The 16,950-nt window shown below is 44.6% G+C and overlaps 1 protein-coding gene across 2 annotated transcripts in view; it reads right to left on the bottom strand.

Moving 5' to 3' along the window:
- Positions 1-3,368: 3,368 nt before the first annotated feature.
- THSD1 (thrombospondin type 1 domain containing 1) overlaps positions 3,369-16,950 on the bottom strand; it is a 53,341-nt gene continuing 39,759 nt past the window's right edge. The window contains exons 3-4 of one of the 2 annotated variants that reach the window (XM_081082814.1): positions 12,731-12,889; positions 3,377-6,502 (exon numbers count right to left, since the gene is read on the bottom strand). In XM_081082814.1, the coding sequence (XP_080938940.1) occupies positions 5,115-6,502; positions 12,731-12,889 (1,547 nt within the window). In that variant the 3' untranslated portion in view covers positions 3,377-5,114. Of the gene's footprint in view, positions 6,503-12,730; positions 12,890-16,950 lie in introns of both variants that reach the window. The other variant, XM_081082815.1, reaches the window with a different exon arrangement.

Here is a 16,950-nt window from a genome sequence, read left to right as displayed (position 1 = left end):
TCTTAGGATTTCTCTGTACAGCTTATTGAACTAAAACTTCCAAGTCATATGTGACCCTTCCCATTGCCCCTAATCATAACTCAGGAGGCCCTTTTTGATTGAAAGTTCACATCTTTCATTCTGGAAATTTTCATTGTATCATTTCTTTAATGTCTTTTCCCCTTGGTTTCTCAGCTCTTTCTGGAATTCTTATTACTCTTATTGGACCCCCTTTTTGATTGATCTTCTGTGTGTGTGTGTGTGTGTGTGTGTGTGTGTGTGTGTAATACTTTCATATTTTACATATTTTTGCTCCAGGTTTGGGGAGATTTTCTCTAATTTAGCTTGCAATCTCCTATTAAATATTTCATTTCCTAGGGTTCCTTCCCATTTTCTGATTTTTTTTAACAGCATTATGTTCTTCTTTAATAAATAAGAACATTCTTTATAATTAGTTTTGCAGAGTTTTTATACAATTTTTCTTGAATTTCCTAGATTATATGTTTCCTCTGGGGTCAGTTTTTCTCTACTTATCTTTCTTCATCATACTGTAGGCTTTCTCAAATGTTTGGAGATTCTCAGTTGTCAGGCTATTCTGAAAAATGACACAGGAGAAAGGCCGACTAGAACTCTAAACCATGATTGGAACTGGCTGATTGGCAGGTTTCCATTTAGGGTGAATAGTCGGAAATCTGATCATTGCTCTAGCAGCGGTTCTCAACCTGTGGGTCGCGACCATCGGAAAACACATATAGCATATCAGATATCTACATTACAATTCATAACAGTAGCAAAATTAAAGTTATGAATTAGCAACGAAAATAATTTTATGGTTGGGGGTCACCACAACATGAGGAACTGTATTAAAGGGTCGCGGCATTAGGAAGGTTGAGAACCACTGCAAGGCCTCCAAATGCCAGAGTACAGATGGCTTTGCACTAGGATACCAATGACAGCTCCAACTGCCCAAGTTTCCTCAGAAAGATCCTTCACTGTTTTTAGAAAAGTCCCCTCTGGCCATTTCCTGGTTGGTTGGTTAGTTTTGCTTTTGTGTTTGGTTGAACACATAGTTGCAGGGAGTTCTTGGCACCCGAGTTGAGGAGCAGTGATGGAGGGTGACCATTCCATATACAGATCTTCACTGTCTCTGTCTTCTCTTCATTCTAGCAACCTACAATCCCCAACCTCTGCACGGTTCTACCACATAGGGAGGCTCCCTCATCTTCTCTGGCCCTCCAAGCATAACCTGACCTATAATTTCTTCCACTTGGTGTTCTCCCATGCACTTTGTCTTACAGAAATTCATTGGTTCAGTGGATAGAGCATCAGCCTGTGGATGGAAGGGTCCTGGGTTCGATTCCGGTCAGGGGCACATGCCTGGGTTGTGGGCTCAATACTCACTAGGGGGTGTGCAGGAGGCAGCCGATTGATGATTTTCATCATTGATGTTTCTTTTTTGTTTTTAATATAGTTTTATTGGTTTCAGAGAGAAAGGGAAAGGGAGAGATAGAAACATCAATGATGAGAATCATTGATCAGCTGCCTCCTGCACCGCTGCCCCCTCCCCCCCCCCCCCCCACACACACACACACTGGGGATTGAGCCAGCAACCTGGGCATGTGCCTTTGACCAGAATCGAACCTGGGACCCTTCAGTCTGCAGGCCAATATTCTATCCACTGAGCCAAACCAGCTAGGGCTCATCATTGATGTTTCTCTCTCTCTCTCCCCCCCCCCCTCCCTTCCTCTCTGAAATCAATAAAAATATTTTTTTAAAGAAATTCATTGAAATCACTTATCCTTTTGTCTTCTAAACTTTTTGATCTTGTACCTTTTCTATAATTTTAACTGAGTCCTGGGGGGGGGGGGGTAGGAAATAATTATGTATGCTTGTCCCCACCCTAAACCAATAATAGGAGCAGGGGTTATCCCATTTACATCTGAAAAAAGGGAGGCTCATGTGATTCAATGACTTGCCTAAGATCACACAGCCAGAAAGAGAAGGGCCAGGATTCAACTTGTATGCTTTTGACTGTGCCAAACTACTTATTTTTGTCCAAATCATGACTCAGCTGGTATGACCTGAGTGTATACTCAGATGGTATACATTTATAGTATTATAATACTATGTTTCTATAATACTATAATATTTAAACAGTGTCATTTGTATATAAAAATGACTCAGAGACTGCACAGGCTACAAACCGTACAATGTCGCTTTACAAGTTACATATCTAGAATAAAATGAGAAATCATCAAAGTAGTAGCAGTTTTATATTTTGTGGGTCAGGATGAAGTATACTAGTGCTTGAGGAGAAAAAATTGATAGGAAGGGCTGGATTAGCATTCAGGTAGTGGTGGCAAGGGCTTGGCATACTGAATGCTCTGGGCACTATCAAATCCACTTTAGAAGTCACAATTGGGGAGCAATTGCCCCAAAGAGGTGGGGCAGACTCCAGAGTAGTGGAGTGAATGGAAGAGACTCACTAGACAGGTAGGGGACACCATTCACTTGGATGCCACTTTCTCAAACATCCAATACTTATTAAGCAACTACTGTGTACAGACACTACAATAGGCTCCAGAGATACTTTCTTCTTCAATGAGGGTAATATCCCCAAAAGGTGAGGCTTTCATTCTGGGGGACTTCTAGAAACTAAAATTCTACAATATCCCATAGGAACACATCCTATTCACAATGGTTTAATATTTAAAGTATTAGAATTGTTCTAGTTCAACCACAAATACAGTTTGAGGGCTTTTGAGTAGCTCGTTTTTGTCCCATAGATCTTTATTGAGCTCCTACCTAATGGCAGCCACTGGGGTTAGGACCTAGGGACACATGGTGCAGAATATAAGATTATTTCTAATGAAGGTTAGCACTTATCCACCAAAGACAATGCTGAAGCATCTACTTTTCTGTTTCTCAGAGGTGAGGCCAAATTAACTTAACTATGAAATGTAGAGACTGACTCTTAGCAAGAGGCACAGAACACTGGACTAGATAGATGGTGAATGTGGTATATGCTGGTATTAGGCAACTGTGATATTAGCTTAGACAAATAAATACTGTGGAAGAACATAATTTAACAGAAAATCCTTCTGTTCATAGTGTTTTTCTTGACTCTTCACATTCCTTGTGGATATTTTGGTCTGACACTGTAGAGCTATTCACTGAGGTCTGAAATAAGTGAGTATGTACCCTTTGTCCTCACAGGATGGCAACAAACCTGTGAACTTGGCAAGAGAACAAAGCGTTCTAGTATGATAAACAAAGAAAATGGAAATTAAAAAGTTTGGTTTCCTCTTTTCTGTATCAGCACATACCAGCTGTCAGACACCACTGAATAATCTACTCCTCCTGTTCCTGAAAGGTAGATAGTTATTATTAAAGCATTGCCAAAAGGAAGTATGTTTTAATTTCCAATAATAATGGCACAAATGAAGCACTAATACAACAAACAGAAGAGAAACTTTAAAAAATACAGTATTTGCATTTGTGATTTTTTTTTGTCCCATCTAATTCCATGCTCTCCAATGGTCTCCAAAATCTTGCCAGCAGGCTGACATCCTGATAAACACGAAGAGGAAGAAGGAAAACAGGCTGACGGGCAGGGTGGGTGTGGCAGCTAGAGAGGTCATGGGGAACAATAAGGAAAGTGCAGCTACTCAAGTGTATGCAGATAAGGCTTTAGGTTCAAGGGCTGAGATTGCTCTTGCAGAATACACCCTACTGCAGAGTGCCCACGCGGTACCTGATGGCAGACTTCCACTGAAGGAGCCCAACCTTTAGGTTCTTTGTGTAGCCCTCACCTCCAAACAAAGCAAGTTGAAAAACCAGTTCTAACATCAAGCAGCAGAAAGCTTCCTTTCTTTGGGAAAAACTAGTAAAGGCATCTCTCTGTCCTCCTCCTGCCAAAGGGCCAGCTTTTTCCTGAAGTTGCCACTGTGAGAGAAGACTTGCCAAGGCTGTGGTGGTAGAGCACAGAGCTTAGTAATTAGAGTAAAAATGAGTCCATGTTCATCCACCTCTGCAGGAGTGAATTCCCCTCCTTGAGCCTCAAATTCCTCATCTGTAAAATGTGACAGGCAGATTGAATCAGAAAATAAAGTGATTCTAAATTTCTAAAAGACTTTCCTCTTTACTCTATCTTCCAATTAAAAAAGATTAAGCCGTAAGAGCATAATCTAGTCCACCTACTTTCCATATACCTGGGATTAGTTCACATACTTTCTGATTAATATGATAGCATTATCTTCAGAAACAGACACATCCAGTTTCAGACAGCCCCTGGGGTCTTGGCAGCCATGCTGATGCAGGCAGGGTGGTGGACAGCACCCACTGCTCATGCTCCCGCTGACGCTCTTTCAGGACACAATACCTCCCTTTCCAAAATGTTTACTTTTTGCTCAGAACAATGATGGATGTATGGATAGGTCTTCATTTGATTCAGTACCTCAACAATCGGCTTCTTATATTATTTCTCCAAAGCAGAATTAACTCATAATTTTGTGACAAGTCACCAGAACTCTTGGTTGAATAAAAAAAAAAAACACATAAGCTATCACCCAACTCTGGCCTGAAAGTTCTTCTGGAATATCCCGCAGTATTACCATGTCCAGATAGCCGACCACATAATAGTCAGAACTGACTTAATTAGCAAAACATGTTCAATAATGCCCCTGTAGGTGTCACATTCCTAAGTATTTATAACAATAAATTAGAAGTCAGAGTTGGGTTAGCAAGTTCACTTTGTTCAAGCCCTTTTTACAGTTGAGGCTCCCAAATTTGTTTCAAGTTGGAAACCGTCGAAGAAGTGTTCACAGCATTTCCCACTCACAAATCACCTTCTGTCATCTTTCATATCCACATGAGAGACCAAGCCCTATTTCACTCGTTCAAATTTTATTATTGTAGTTATTAGTAATAAACCAATAGAAATAGGATAACAAAGGGAAAAGTTCAGGATAAATAGCCTCTTTCTTATGAATTACAATGCATGCACACACACGTTACTTCCTGCCTCCATTCTGTCCTACTGTACAGTTACACGGAACAATCCACAGAATAACGCGAGCAGCTGATAACACGCGCTGGGCAAAGGGCACCAGGTGTAGTCTCAGGCTGAGCGTGGACTAGATGACCAGCTTCTCCATGCTGAGTGTACTTGTGGTTTCATCCTCCTCGTTTGACCCAAAATACCCGGGGAGGTCTAGCATCCTCTGCTCGGCCTCAGTGAGGCCGAATGACGTGTTGTCATAGAAGGCGAACTCCGGGTGAGCCGGGAAGCTCTGACACCTGTCTTTTCTACATTGAGGAGGGCTCAGAGGGCTCACCCTGTGGTAGCTATCTTTGGGAGCAGTGGGTGAAGGCTGCTTCCTTGAGACACTCCTTTGACTGGGGGACGGGCCCCTCCGAGCTCTGGGAGGCTCTGCTCTCTCACCTCCTGCCACTAATCCTGCCTGGCGAAACCCTAGGTCTGGTTTCCTCATGGGCTGCCTGAAGGTGCAGGATTTAGGGAGAGAGCTTAATGGAGCACTGGTTCCACTTGCTCCTTGGAAATGGTCCCGTTTCTCAGGAAATAGGGCAGCACCTCGACTCTGAGGTCTAAATCTGCCTTCGGCCTGGTCCCAGGGCCGTGTCCTCGCGCTGTAGGCCGGGGCCTGCCGGGGCGTCAGCGTGGACATGCTCCTCTCCCTGAATGGCCGGGCCTGCTTGGTTTCGTGGAAACTGGCCGTCCTCCTGAAATGAAAACTCCTGGGGTGGCTTCTCTCCGACAGCCCCCCTCGGCTGCCCATGTGCCTCATCTGTGACTTGCGGATTAGGGTCTGGCTGGGGCTTACAGCACAACTGGCCTGAGAGACAGGCACATCCAGCCTGGAGGGAGGCCTCTCCCCGGCGCCCACTGCAGGCTGCTCCAGAAAAGGGGATTTGATCCGGAACTTGTTTGCTGCAGCGTCTTCTGGGCTCTCTGGGTCTAAGGGCAGGTCTGAGGGCAGCGTGGCAGCATCGATGGCGGTGTCTGTCAGGGGACTCTGAGACACGTGGTACACTTTGGTGGTCTCGGTCAGGCCTTTCTTCTTCATCTCCTTCAACTGCTGCTGGGCAAGCCGGTAGCTAAATAGAGGGGGGATTATCTTCTGGGCATTGGATTGGAAGCTCTCACTGCCAGAGGCCTCGTCCTCAGGAGTCACTGGCACACTCTGCCTGTAGGTCAGGGGGATGCCCATGTCCCCCGGGCTCCCCGAGGGCCCGTCACCTGCATCCGAGAAGCTCCCACGCTGCTCGCTCAGCTCACAGATGTTCTCCTCGTCGGAGTTCTTCCGGAAGCTTGGGGAGTGGATGGAGTTGTGTCGGGCGGGGGTGCCACACTTTGGGGGACGGCCAAACTTCCTCCACAGCGTGATGAGGACGGTGGCAACGATGATGAACAAGCACAGGGATATCCCAGTGATCGTCACAATGTTGTTGGACTTCACTGGACCCTGGGGCTGAAGAGGAGATGGACTAGATGGCTGGAAAACTACAAAAAAAAAAAAAAAAAAAAAAAAAAGGAAAAACAAATGTGTTCTTTAGAATTGTTTTCTCTGCATTATTTTAAGATCTCTGAGTGGCTTGCTCTAATTATGTAGCAGTTAAAGACAAAGTAAACTAACCAAGGACTAGAATTTGTCTTGACTATGTATTTCTGCTGGCAGCTTAAACCAAACTAAAAAACGGAGACCCATAGAAGTGAGGTGACCAGATAAGCCACAATAAAGGTGACTTGGGCTCACAGCTCCTCCTGACAATTGCCTCCAATTTTCTACACAGAAGCAGCATGAGGAAAGTTTTAAGGTAAAATGAAAGTTTTCATTTAAGGTACATGGGACAGCAATAGTTAAGGGTACCTTTGAGATAGGTGTACATCAGGAAATTCTTACAAGTATAAAACTCAAAATGCAAAATAATTTAAGTAGATTGTAAGAGAAATTCATACGTGAAAATAAGACTTTTGACGATGTCACTCAGTTTACCTTTCTAATATCCAGGAACTGACTTTCCTAAGTGTTAAGCCTCCTCATTCTCACTTGGCCATTTCCAGCTCCCCACTCCCATTCCATACTTCCATGTGGCATTGGATTTTTTCTTCTTCTTCCCTGCTCTCTCAAACTGGTTTGCCCCACAGTCACCAAAATGTGTCACCAATACTCAGACGCCATCTGAGGCTGCAGCCTGAACTGCCACTGAGATAAAATGTGTCACCAATACTCAGACGCCATCTGAGGCTGCAGCCTGAACTGCCACTGAGATATCTGGGAACCTGAGACCGACTTATGCCACCAGGTCTCACCTCTCTTTCCTCCTTGGTCACTGTCCGCCATTCAAGTCCTTCCAGTCACTTGTCTGATCTTTTTTCTGTCTTATTGTCACCAGCCCTGGACCTGTCCTCCCACTGCTCTCTTCTCCTTCCTATGGTCCCTCTGGGACACCTGACAACCAAGCTCGTCAACATCCAGAATCTTTCCACCAGACACCCCCTTCACCTCCTGGCCTTACCTGAGGCCTGGATGACCGCAGGCACAGCTTCTCCTCCACACTCTTGAGGGGAAGCTGGACACCAACTTTATAAGCAAACAGGGCCAGCAACAGGTGTGTCCTCCCTCTCCTTTCCAGTTGCCACTTTCAACCAATTCGTTCACCTCCATACAAAACTTCTACTCTTTTTATTAGAAGCCATCCACTTAGATGACTCCCCTACTCCTCCCTAAATACTGTAAACTCCCAACCTCGTGGCAGCCATCAGTCGCTAGGACCTGGGTCCCCGTCTTCTTCCCCATCCCAAAGCTAGGACCGTCTAGGTGACTTCGGTGTCCACCCAACATATCACACCTGCCCACTGCCTGCCGTGGCTCCTCTTCTGAAGGCTTCCATTTCATAGCCCGCTTTCTGGCTGTTTCCCTCTCACTCACTGTCACTACACTGGCTGTTCAAGCGCACTGCAATTTCTGATTCTGCAACCCCTCCATTTTCTCCCAATCTGCCAGCCACATCCTGGTCTCTCTTCTCTCCCTACAACTCAACTCTCTGACCTCTAATATTGAGTTATACCCCTTTTCCTGCTCTACAACAAAAGTCCATTCCTAGATAAACTCAGACATGTGAATTCCAGCTGCTGCAGCCAGGCCCTGGTGAAGAAAATAACTCACTCAGCAAGCCAGTACCTCCACTTGCTGACAGTACCCAAATCCTTCCATGGATTCCTAAGCAACTCTCTCTTCCAACATCTACAATACTGCTTCAAAGCTTCAACACGTTCTCAACCCCCCTATCCAATCCTCTTCCTCGGCAGTCTGCTAGGTCACACAAAAAATAGAAGCTACCAGGCAAGGCTGGCCTAGAGAGCACCCAAGCTGCTTCTGCTATACTCTCCCCGCCACAAACTTACCAGCAACTGCACCTCTATTTACCTCTTTCTCTACAGAATTAGAAGTGTTCTCCTATAAAGGCAAGTACACCAAGTGCTCTCTAGGCTGCCCTTCTCCAGGGGGCTTGCCCCTCGGTACCAATTATCTCCGGCATCTCCTCCATGCAGTGCCACAGAAACATGCTCAAGTTCTTCTCACTCTGAAAAGACATCTCTGGAATCCTCTCACTACTGCCACAGCCACAGCCTGTTCCTTGTCTTCCCTGCTAAACTTACAGAAAGAGGAGTCCACCTTTGCTGACTTACTACTTCCACATCCTCACCTCTGGCTCCTGGGGATTCCAGTGGTTTAAAGCAGCGCTCACCAACCTTTTGGACCTCACGGACCACCAGTGGTCCGCAGACCACCGGCTGGCGACTGCTGGTTTAAAGGGCTTCTGTCGAGGTCATTAATAACCTAATGGCTGAATTCAAAGGAGTTCCTTCCTGGAATTTCTTGAACCCTGCAGCACTTGCTACTGTTTGACACTTCTGTGACTTTTTCTCCTCTTGGTTTCAATGATAACACTCACTTATCTAATTTGGAGAGAAAAACATGAATTCTGGAGCCAGGGAGGTCTAGGTCCCATCCTGGCTCCACTAGCTTTTCTCTCTCCACCAATGTCCCACCAACACTGTCAGCTCCACATGCCCAAGACTCGCCATATTTCCCCAGAACCTGTGCCTCCTGCAATATACCTGATATCAAGGGAATGGCAGCACTGTCTGTGCACTGGCCAGTCCTAGAATCCTGGGTTTCATCCTGATGCTTCCCTCTCTGTCATTTGCCACTTCCAGGGTCTGTGAATCCCTCCCTCCTCTGCAACCCACACTGGGCTTCATTTTCCACCTGGGTCACTGGGAAACTCTTAACAGACCTTGCTGCTGCCACTCCTCCCCACCCCAGTTTGTACTCTGCACTACAGCAAAGAGATCCCTCCAAACACATGTCCACACCGTTAAGGCCCCTCAGGATCTGGCTCCTGCCAGCTTGTCCAGCCTTGTTTTTACCACTCCCTCCTGGCACACTGTCCTCTAGCCACTTCACCGGACCATCTTCTTCCATGCTTGCTTTCCTCCCTTTGCTAAAAGTTCCCTTCTCACCAAGTTCGCCTCAGTAGCACCTCCTCAGCTCTCCAACTTCAGCTCAAATATCACCTCCTCCGAGAACAGAGGTGTTCCCAGCATGGGCTATCATCTCTGAGAGCTTCCATAGCAAGCTGTGGATACCTTTATCAGTGCAGGCTCTATATTGTACTGCATATTATGCCTGTTTAAGTATCTGCTGAGCAACCTATCATAAGCCCCTTCCAGACAGGGTATGTCTTCTCTATATATTATCAACCCCAGTCACGGTAACTTGCACATAACTGGTACTCAATAAATGAATGATTAATCAATTCATTATTTAAAAGGTAATAGCAAAATGACCAATATGCACCTACGGAATGTGGGTGCAATGGCAATTGGATCCTCCTCCTCTTGTGTTGAACAAAATGGACCAAATTAACAAAGAACTAGACTCAGACCTTGGCATGAAAACATCCTTTCAAAGCCAAACAAAACTCTCAATCCTCAACCAAGTGAAAATAGTTGAATAATGAAAGACTTGTTTCCTGACTTATCACTTCTTTCATCTTCAGTGGCTGCTGAGCTCACGGATAGCAGCTAAGTGAGGGCTCTTCACTTAGCTGTTATCTGTGACATGGCTGGATCCCTTCAAAGCCACAGCAGGTGAAAAGCCCAAAAGCTGCCACCCTAGTCCATCTCGGCCTCATCTAGTCTTTCCTCTTTCACCTGAAATGTAGATTTCTTGATGCTAAGTAGCCCGCAAACAGATCTCTATATTTTCAAGGAGTGGAAGGTAGGTTGATTAGGAGACAGAGAACACTTGAAAGAAATTATCATGTTTATCCACATAAGCATTTTTCTGAGGACCTCTATAGAAGAAGTAGGGATGCCTGTAGCACTTACCCTTTTTGCTAATTTATAAAGTACAGATTTCTAATTCCCACTTATTAAAGAGTTTAGATGCCAGAACATGAAATAACATCACATATCCTCAAAAATGATTGCTAGCCCTAACTGGTTTGGCTCAGTGGATAGAGCATTGGCCTGCGGACTGAAGGGTCCCAGGTTCGATTCCAGTCAAGGGCATGTACCTTGGTTGCGGGCACATCCCCAGTGGGGCATGTACAGGAGGCAGATGGTTGATGTCTCTCTCTCCTCGATGTTTCTAACTCTCTATCCCTCTCCCTTCCTCTCTGTAAAAAAAACAATAAAATATATTTTAAAAAATGATTGCTAATTTCAGGTTGTTTCTAGAAAGCTACATTGGCCTGTATATAAAGGCAAAGTATTCAAGAAAGGTAGCTTACTATGGAGTCAGATCTAGTCCCCTGATTTCCAGCTGTATGGTCTTGGGCAGGTCACTCACCCTCTCTATGCCACAAAGTCCTCATCTGTATGTGAAGATAACGATGTACTTACTTCATGTGTGCAAGGCACTTAGGAAAATGCTGGGTAGGCAGCACGCTCTCAAGATCTGAGCCCAGTATAAGAATCCTTCCCTTGTAGAGGTGAGAGCTTTAAGTGAGATGATGTATTTGATGTTGTTATTACTGTTGTTGAAAGTATTACAGATGCATCCTTTTCCCCCCATTGACACCTTCTAGCCCACACCTGATCCCCTTCCCCAGGCCTTCACCACACACACTATTTTCTTGTGTCCATCCATGGGTTATGCATATATGCATGTAAGTTCTTTGGTTAATTTCTTCCCTTGCACTCCCCCTCCCCCCCTTCCCTCTGAGATTAGACTGTTCCATGCTTCTATGTCTCTGGATCTATTTTGTTCTAGAGATGATGTATTTAAAGTGCTGGCACATAGCAGATGGTCAGTAAATGGTCACTCCAATAATATCAAGGTGCAGTTAAAGCCAGTGGCAATTAACTTTAAATTCACTTGAGAATTATGAACTCTAGATGGAATATGTTAACACAACCTGACATTTCAGAATTCAAAGGAATAAATGTATCTGAAGAAAGTTATACAGAAGGAAAAAACTGTGGAAAGTGGAGGAAACTTATAAAGAAAAGAGTAGACAGAGAAGAAAGCCTTAGAAAACAGTATGAGAGGTAACTGGAAAAAGGACAGACTCAGGGTGTGGCCCAAGGCTTATGAAAAAAGAGAGGCAAGCTCAGGGCTAGGAAAGAGCCTGGGTCTGAAGCTGTAATATAAAAAATACAGAGGTGAGAACATCTTTAGGAAACTGGAATAAAGGGAAGAAGGACTGTAGCACTGGCTGGAAAAACAAGATAGCAAGAAGGATTTTCTAAGGTCACAGACCTGGGCACTGACCAAAGTGCTGCCAGGTGCCTGTAGTTTTGGCTAAAAGATACCCTGAGATCCAAGCACAGAAAAACAGCTAACTTCTCAAGATGAGAAGGGACAAGGAAGTAGGAATGGTTTTCTCACCTGGAGTTGGAAAGTGGGAAAAGTCAGGACTTGACAGGAGGATTTTATCTAAGAGTCAGGACCAGAGCAAAGGCTGGCCAACTTAATGGGCAACTGGTTATATATCAGAAGGTGGAATGGTGTATAGGAAGAACAAGGGCTCTTTATTACTGCAACCTGTGGCAAATGAATTGGATTCCACTCCATAGACTAAAGCAAACTAATTGAGCCATGTGAGCATTACATCTAGAGTCAATTCGCATCAAATTCTTATTGAGCCTTCAAGATGCTTAGAGGGTGAAGAGAAGGCCAATCTCTTGGTGATGGCAAGAAGAACTCTCCCCACCTTCTCCTCCTGGGTAGGGCTGGTAAGTATAAATATAGGGCCATCAGGGGATAAGTCTTCCCCATTTCGACAAACATTGGACTGTGCGGTCCCTTGCAGCTTCTCTGGGATGATGGGAAGAATAAAATTTTAATGTTTCTCCACAATTTTGGTGAGGAGAAGTAAAGGAGGGAGAAATAAAACAAAAGTAAAGACAAAAAATCTTGGGGGAAAATGATCACCTCTCCCATTTTTATATTTTAAAAAATAATTTCATATGTCTGAACCTTTAATTTAGATAAATTTATTTGTCATTTTCCTATCTTCTGCAGTGTTAAGTGCCCTGTCATCTCACTACGAGCTATTCTCAGTCAATGACACACTAATGAGTACAGGGTTAGTACAGTCAACAGAAATAACAGAATTTTATGAGTCACTCCTGAACTCAGACTGGTCATTTTCAGGCAGGCGTTGGCTCAACAATCTCTCTGGGAGAGACCCCCAAAGGAAGAAGAATACCTACCAGCACACTCCTCCAGGGAACACCGGGAGGTCTCCGAGGACATTCCAGGGCAGCCAGGTCTGGAGGGGAAGGAAGTCAGGCACAGGCGGCGACGCTCTCTGACACCATCCCCACACGTGGCACTACACTGGCTCCACGGCTGCCACAGTCCCCAAGTTTCTGCAAGGACATTAGCCATGCTTTTAATGCTAGTTCATTTGAGAATCAAAATTTAATTGCACCCAAATGAAGCAGCAAAACTCAAATCTTGGGCCTTGAAAAGTCAGTAAATAAAAACATTCTCAAAGATGTAGAAGCTGGAAAGAGTGTTGTTGCCCTTGCTTGTAAAACGAATGAAAGCTGAATAAACTTCAAAATATTAACCTTTCTAGAACCCTCAGAGAACTAAAGTCACACGGCAGCCAAATGGCCTGAAATATAAGGAAAGACAGCTCCTCTAAGGAAAGACAGGATGCAAACATTGCTTTCTGGGGCAGGTGCCAGGCTTCATACAAGCCAGTGAAGAGAAGTCATTAAATAAGAATGTAATGAACTGCCTAATTGGGGCTAGCATGAAAACACAGAACCCCTGGGAGCCACGAACTCAAGAGGGGTTTTTACCCACTTGCAGGCCACAGATCTCACCAGAGGTTCACAAGAAGGACTTACGGGAGGTGCAAGAGTAGAAAAAGGCTCCCTCTCTAGCTGGAGGCCTCAGGAGGGAAGGGACAGCACTATGGGAAATACTCAAACCTCACCCAGATCCTCCTCCCCATTTGCTCTATCAACAAAAGCCTCAACCACTGGAGGCAAGGCAGAAAACCCTGTCACTCTAAGAGCACCCAGTGTTGCGAGGAAATAAAAAGAGAAGAAAATCCTTCACTCCTAGATAGCAGCAAAAAATATCCTGGGCCTTGATTGTTAGAGGGCTTCTACCACTAGGGAGGGGCAGGATCATCAAGAAGGCCCCAGCACTGAGACTCAGGGGCACAGTACTTGCCTAAGACTAAGACTGAACTGGCACAAGAGTATGCTCTCCAACCTCCACAGCCCATCCTCAACCCTGCACCGTATTAGCGATTACCAAGTATCAAATGCCAACAACGTACTACTGTGGCAGGGGCAAGAGTAACAGGTGAAAACTCCCTGATATGCAGACTCAAGCCTAAAGCTGAGATACAACAGAAGTGTGGAGTAAAACCCTCTGGCCACCCTATCCTACCGTGAACACAAAGTAACATTAGAAAATTTTGAGCTCTGTTATGCACTGAAGGTAACCATTCCTTACTAGATTGACCCAATCCCCACATTAAAGGTCTGTAAAAACAGGGTATGCCCAATTCCAGGAAAATACTATTTATCAATATATACAGCTCTAAGTAAGATGTCCAACTTTCTACCAAAAATTATGAAACACACAGAGAAGCAAGAAAAAAACAACAAACTATCAAGAAACAAAGTAATCACTGGTTTGGTTCAATGGACAGAGCCTCAGCCTGTGGACTGAAGGGTCCCAGGTTCAATTATGGTTAATGGCACATGCCTGGGTTGTGGGCTCAATCCCCAGTGGGGGGCATGAGGGGGCAGCTGATCAAGATTCTCTCTCATCATTGATGTTTCTATCTCTTTCTCCCTTTCCCTTCCTCTCTGAAATCAATAAAAATATATTTTTTAAAAAGAGAGTAATCAAGAGAACCAGACTCAGACGTGACCCAAATATTGGAATTATCAGACAGAAAAGTTAAGATAACTCTGATGAACATATTAAAGATTTGAGTGAAAAAGGTGAACAAGAAACATGAACAGATGAAAATTTTCATCAGAGTGTTGTAAACTAACAAGAGTCAAATGGGATGCTAGAAATGAAAAGTATGTAGCAGAGATGAAGAATGCCTCCTACAGTCTCATCATTAGAACCAACACAGCTGAGGAAAGAAACAATGAGTTTCAATATAGGTCAACAGAAATCACTCAAACTAAAACACAAAGAGGAAACAATGAGTGAATAAGACAGAATAGAATACCTAAAAGCTGTGGGACAATATCAAATAGTCTCTTATATTTGCAATTAGAATCCCAGAAGGGAAAAAATAGAATTAAAAAAATAGAATAATGTCCAAGAATTCTTCAAAATTAATTAATGACACTAAAGTACAACCAAGACATTCAGAGAACACCAAGCATATAAATTTTAAAAAGCAAATAAACAAAAAGCTTGTACATGCTATCTCCAAATTGCTAAAAAACAAACAGAAAACTTTGTAGCAGAAGGGAAGGGGAAATGTGGAAATACATCACACACAGAAGAATAACGATGAGAATAACAGAAGACTTCTTTCTTGTCATGCTATCACTCCAGAAATAATGGAGTGATATCTCTAAATACTGAAAGAAAAACTAAGCAACCCAGAATTTCATATTCAGTGAAAATATCTTTCAAAAATAAAGACTTTTTCAGACAAAAACTTAGAATTAATTACCAGCAGATCTTCATTACAAAAAATGTTAGAAAATCTTTCAGGAGGGGTTCCAGTCAAGATGGTGGAGTAGCTGAATGCTGTATTCACCTCCTTCCATGAACACACCAAAATTACAACCAAATTATAGAACAACCAACTTGGATAACCATTTTAAGACTAGCTGAACAGAAGTCGTATAACTAGAGGATATAAAGAAGAAGCTGTGTTGCCCTAACCGGTTTGCCTCAATGGATAGAGCGTCGGCCTGTGGATTGAAGGGTCCCAGGTTTGATTCCAGTCAAGGGCATGTACCTTGGTTGTGGGCACATCCTCAGTAGGGGGTGTGCAGGAGGCAGCTGATCGATATTTCTCTCTCATGATGTTTCTCTCTCATCGATGTTTTTAACTCTCTATCCCTCTCCCTTCCTCTCTGTAAAAAATCAATAAAAAATATATATCTTTAAAAAAGAAGCTGTGTCAAGACTGGTAGGAATGGTAGACACAAAACAGGCTGGCCACACACTCAAGTGCAGTGGTTAAGAGTCCAAAGATATATCTCAGCTGCAGAGGTTCCCCTTGAGGAGCAAGGAGTCTCAGCAACCTGCTGGGCTCCCCAGCCCAAAACACCAGAGCCAGGAGGAAGAGACCATATGACATCTGGACTCATCTGTGGAAATCAGCAGGAATTCCTCCATCTTTGCCAGTGAGATAAAAGGCTGCTGGAAACCCAGGTGTCCTCTTAAGGAGCTAACACACAAACTTTCACTTGCAGGCACTCACCTTGAGCACTGGCAGAGGGAGAGAGGCTTGGTGGGCATCAGAGATATACAGGGAGGGACTGAGTTGGGTGGCTTCCATGTAAGGGGTGGAGGGACTTCTGTGATTGTCCCTGTATTGAACCCTCCTCCCACATGGCCCACAGGGGCCATAACTCCTGTGTTGAGCCCTCCCTCCCTGGGCAAATCTGAACAAGCATTGGCTTAATGAACTCTGCTAGCTCTACCCTGATGACTCACTGAGACCCTGCCCCATCCAACTCACCCATAGCTCAAGGCTGTTTTGGGGGCAATTAGCCTGAGCCTGCTTGGCAGTCTTTCCTTTAAAACTCTTGAGAAATTCTTGTGAAGCTTGGGGTTGCCAGAGACAAGCAGGGAGAGGCTGAACTGTGTGGATTCAGGGTGGGGGCTGGAGGGACACCGCCGTTGCTCCTGTGTTGAGCCTCCCTGACACACCCAAATTGTTACTATAGACCAGTGGTTCTCAACCTTCCTAATGCTGCGACCCTTTAATACAGTTCCTCATGTTGTAGTGACCCCCAATTTCATTGTTACAAATTGAACATAATTAAAGCATAGTGATTAATCACAAAAACAATATGTAATTATATATGTGTTTTCCGATGGTCTTAGGCGACCCCTGTGAAAGGGTCGTTCGACCCCCAAAGGGGTCGCGACCCACAGGTTGAGAACCACTGCTATAGACAGTCAATTGGAGAGCAGGCAGCTAGTGACAGGGTGAGAATGGGCCAGGCTTGCCACTTCAGAGAGGCAGGCCGCATAGGGTCTGCACAGAGGATGCAGGCACACCAGGATCTAGGGGTGCCCCAATGGGCTCCTCAAGATGTTCAGAGTGCCATATCCAGCTCCAGGTGATGGCCTGAGGGCTTCCTGATAGCAGGTCCTGTGGCCCCCACCCTCCCCACTGATCCTGATACCACAGACAGTCCGGGAGTGCTGGGGAGTCTTCCACACTGGCCAAGATGGTCCAAGGAGAGGTTCTTAC

This window comes from Myotis nattereri (genome assembly GCF_964212035.1).
Source record: "Myotis nattereri genome assembly, chromosome: 2".
Lineage (NCBI taxonomy): Eukaryota > Metazoa > Chordata > Mammalia > Chiroptera > Vespertilionidae > Myotis > Myotis nattereri.
The sequence above is the reverse complement of the archived record's forward strand: the minus strand, read 5'-3'. Positions and strand labels throughout refer to the sequence as shown.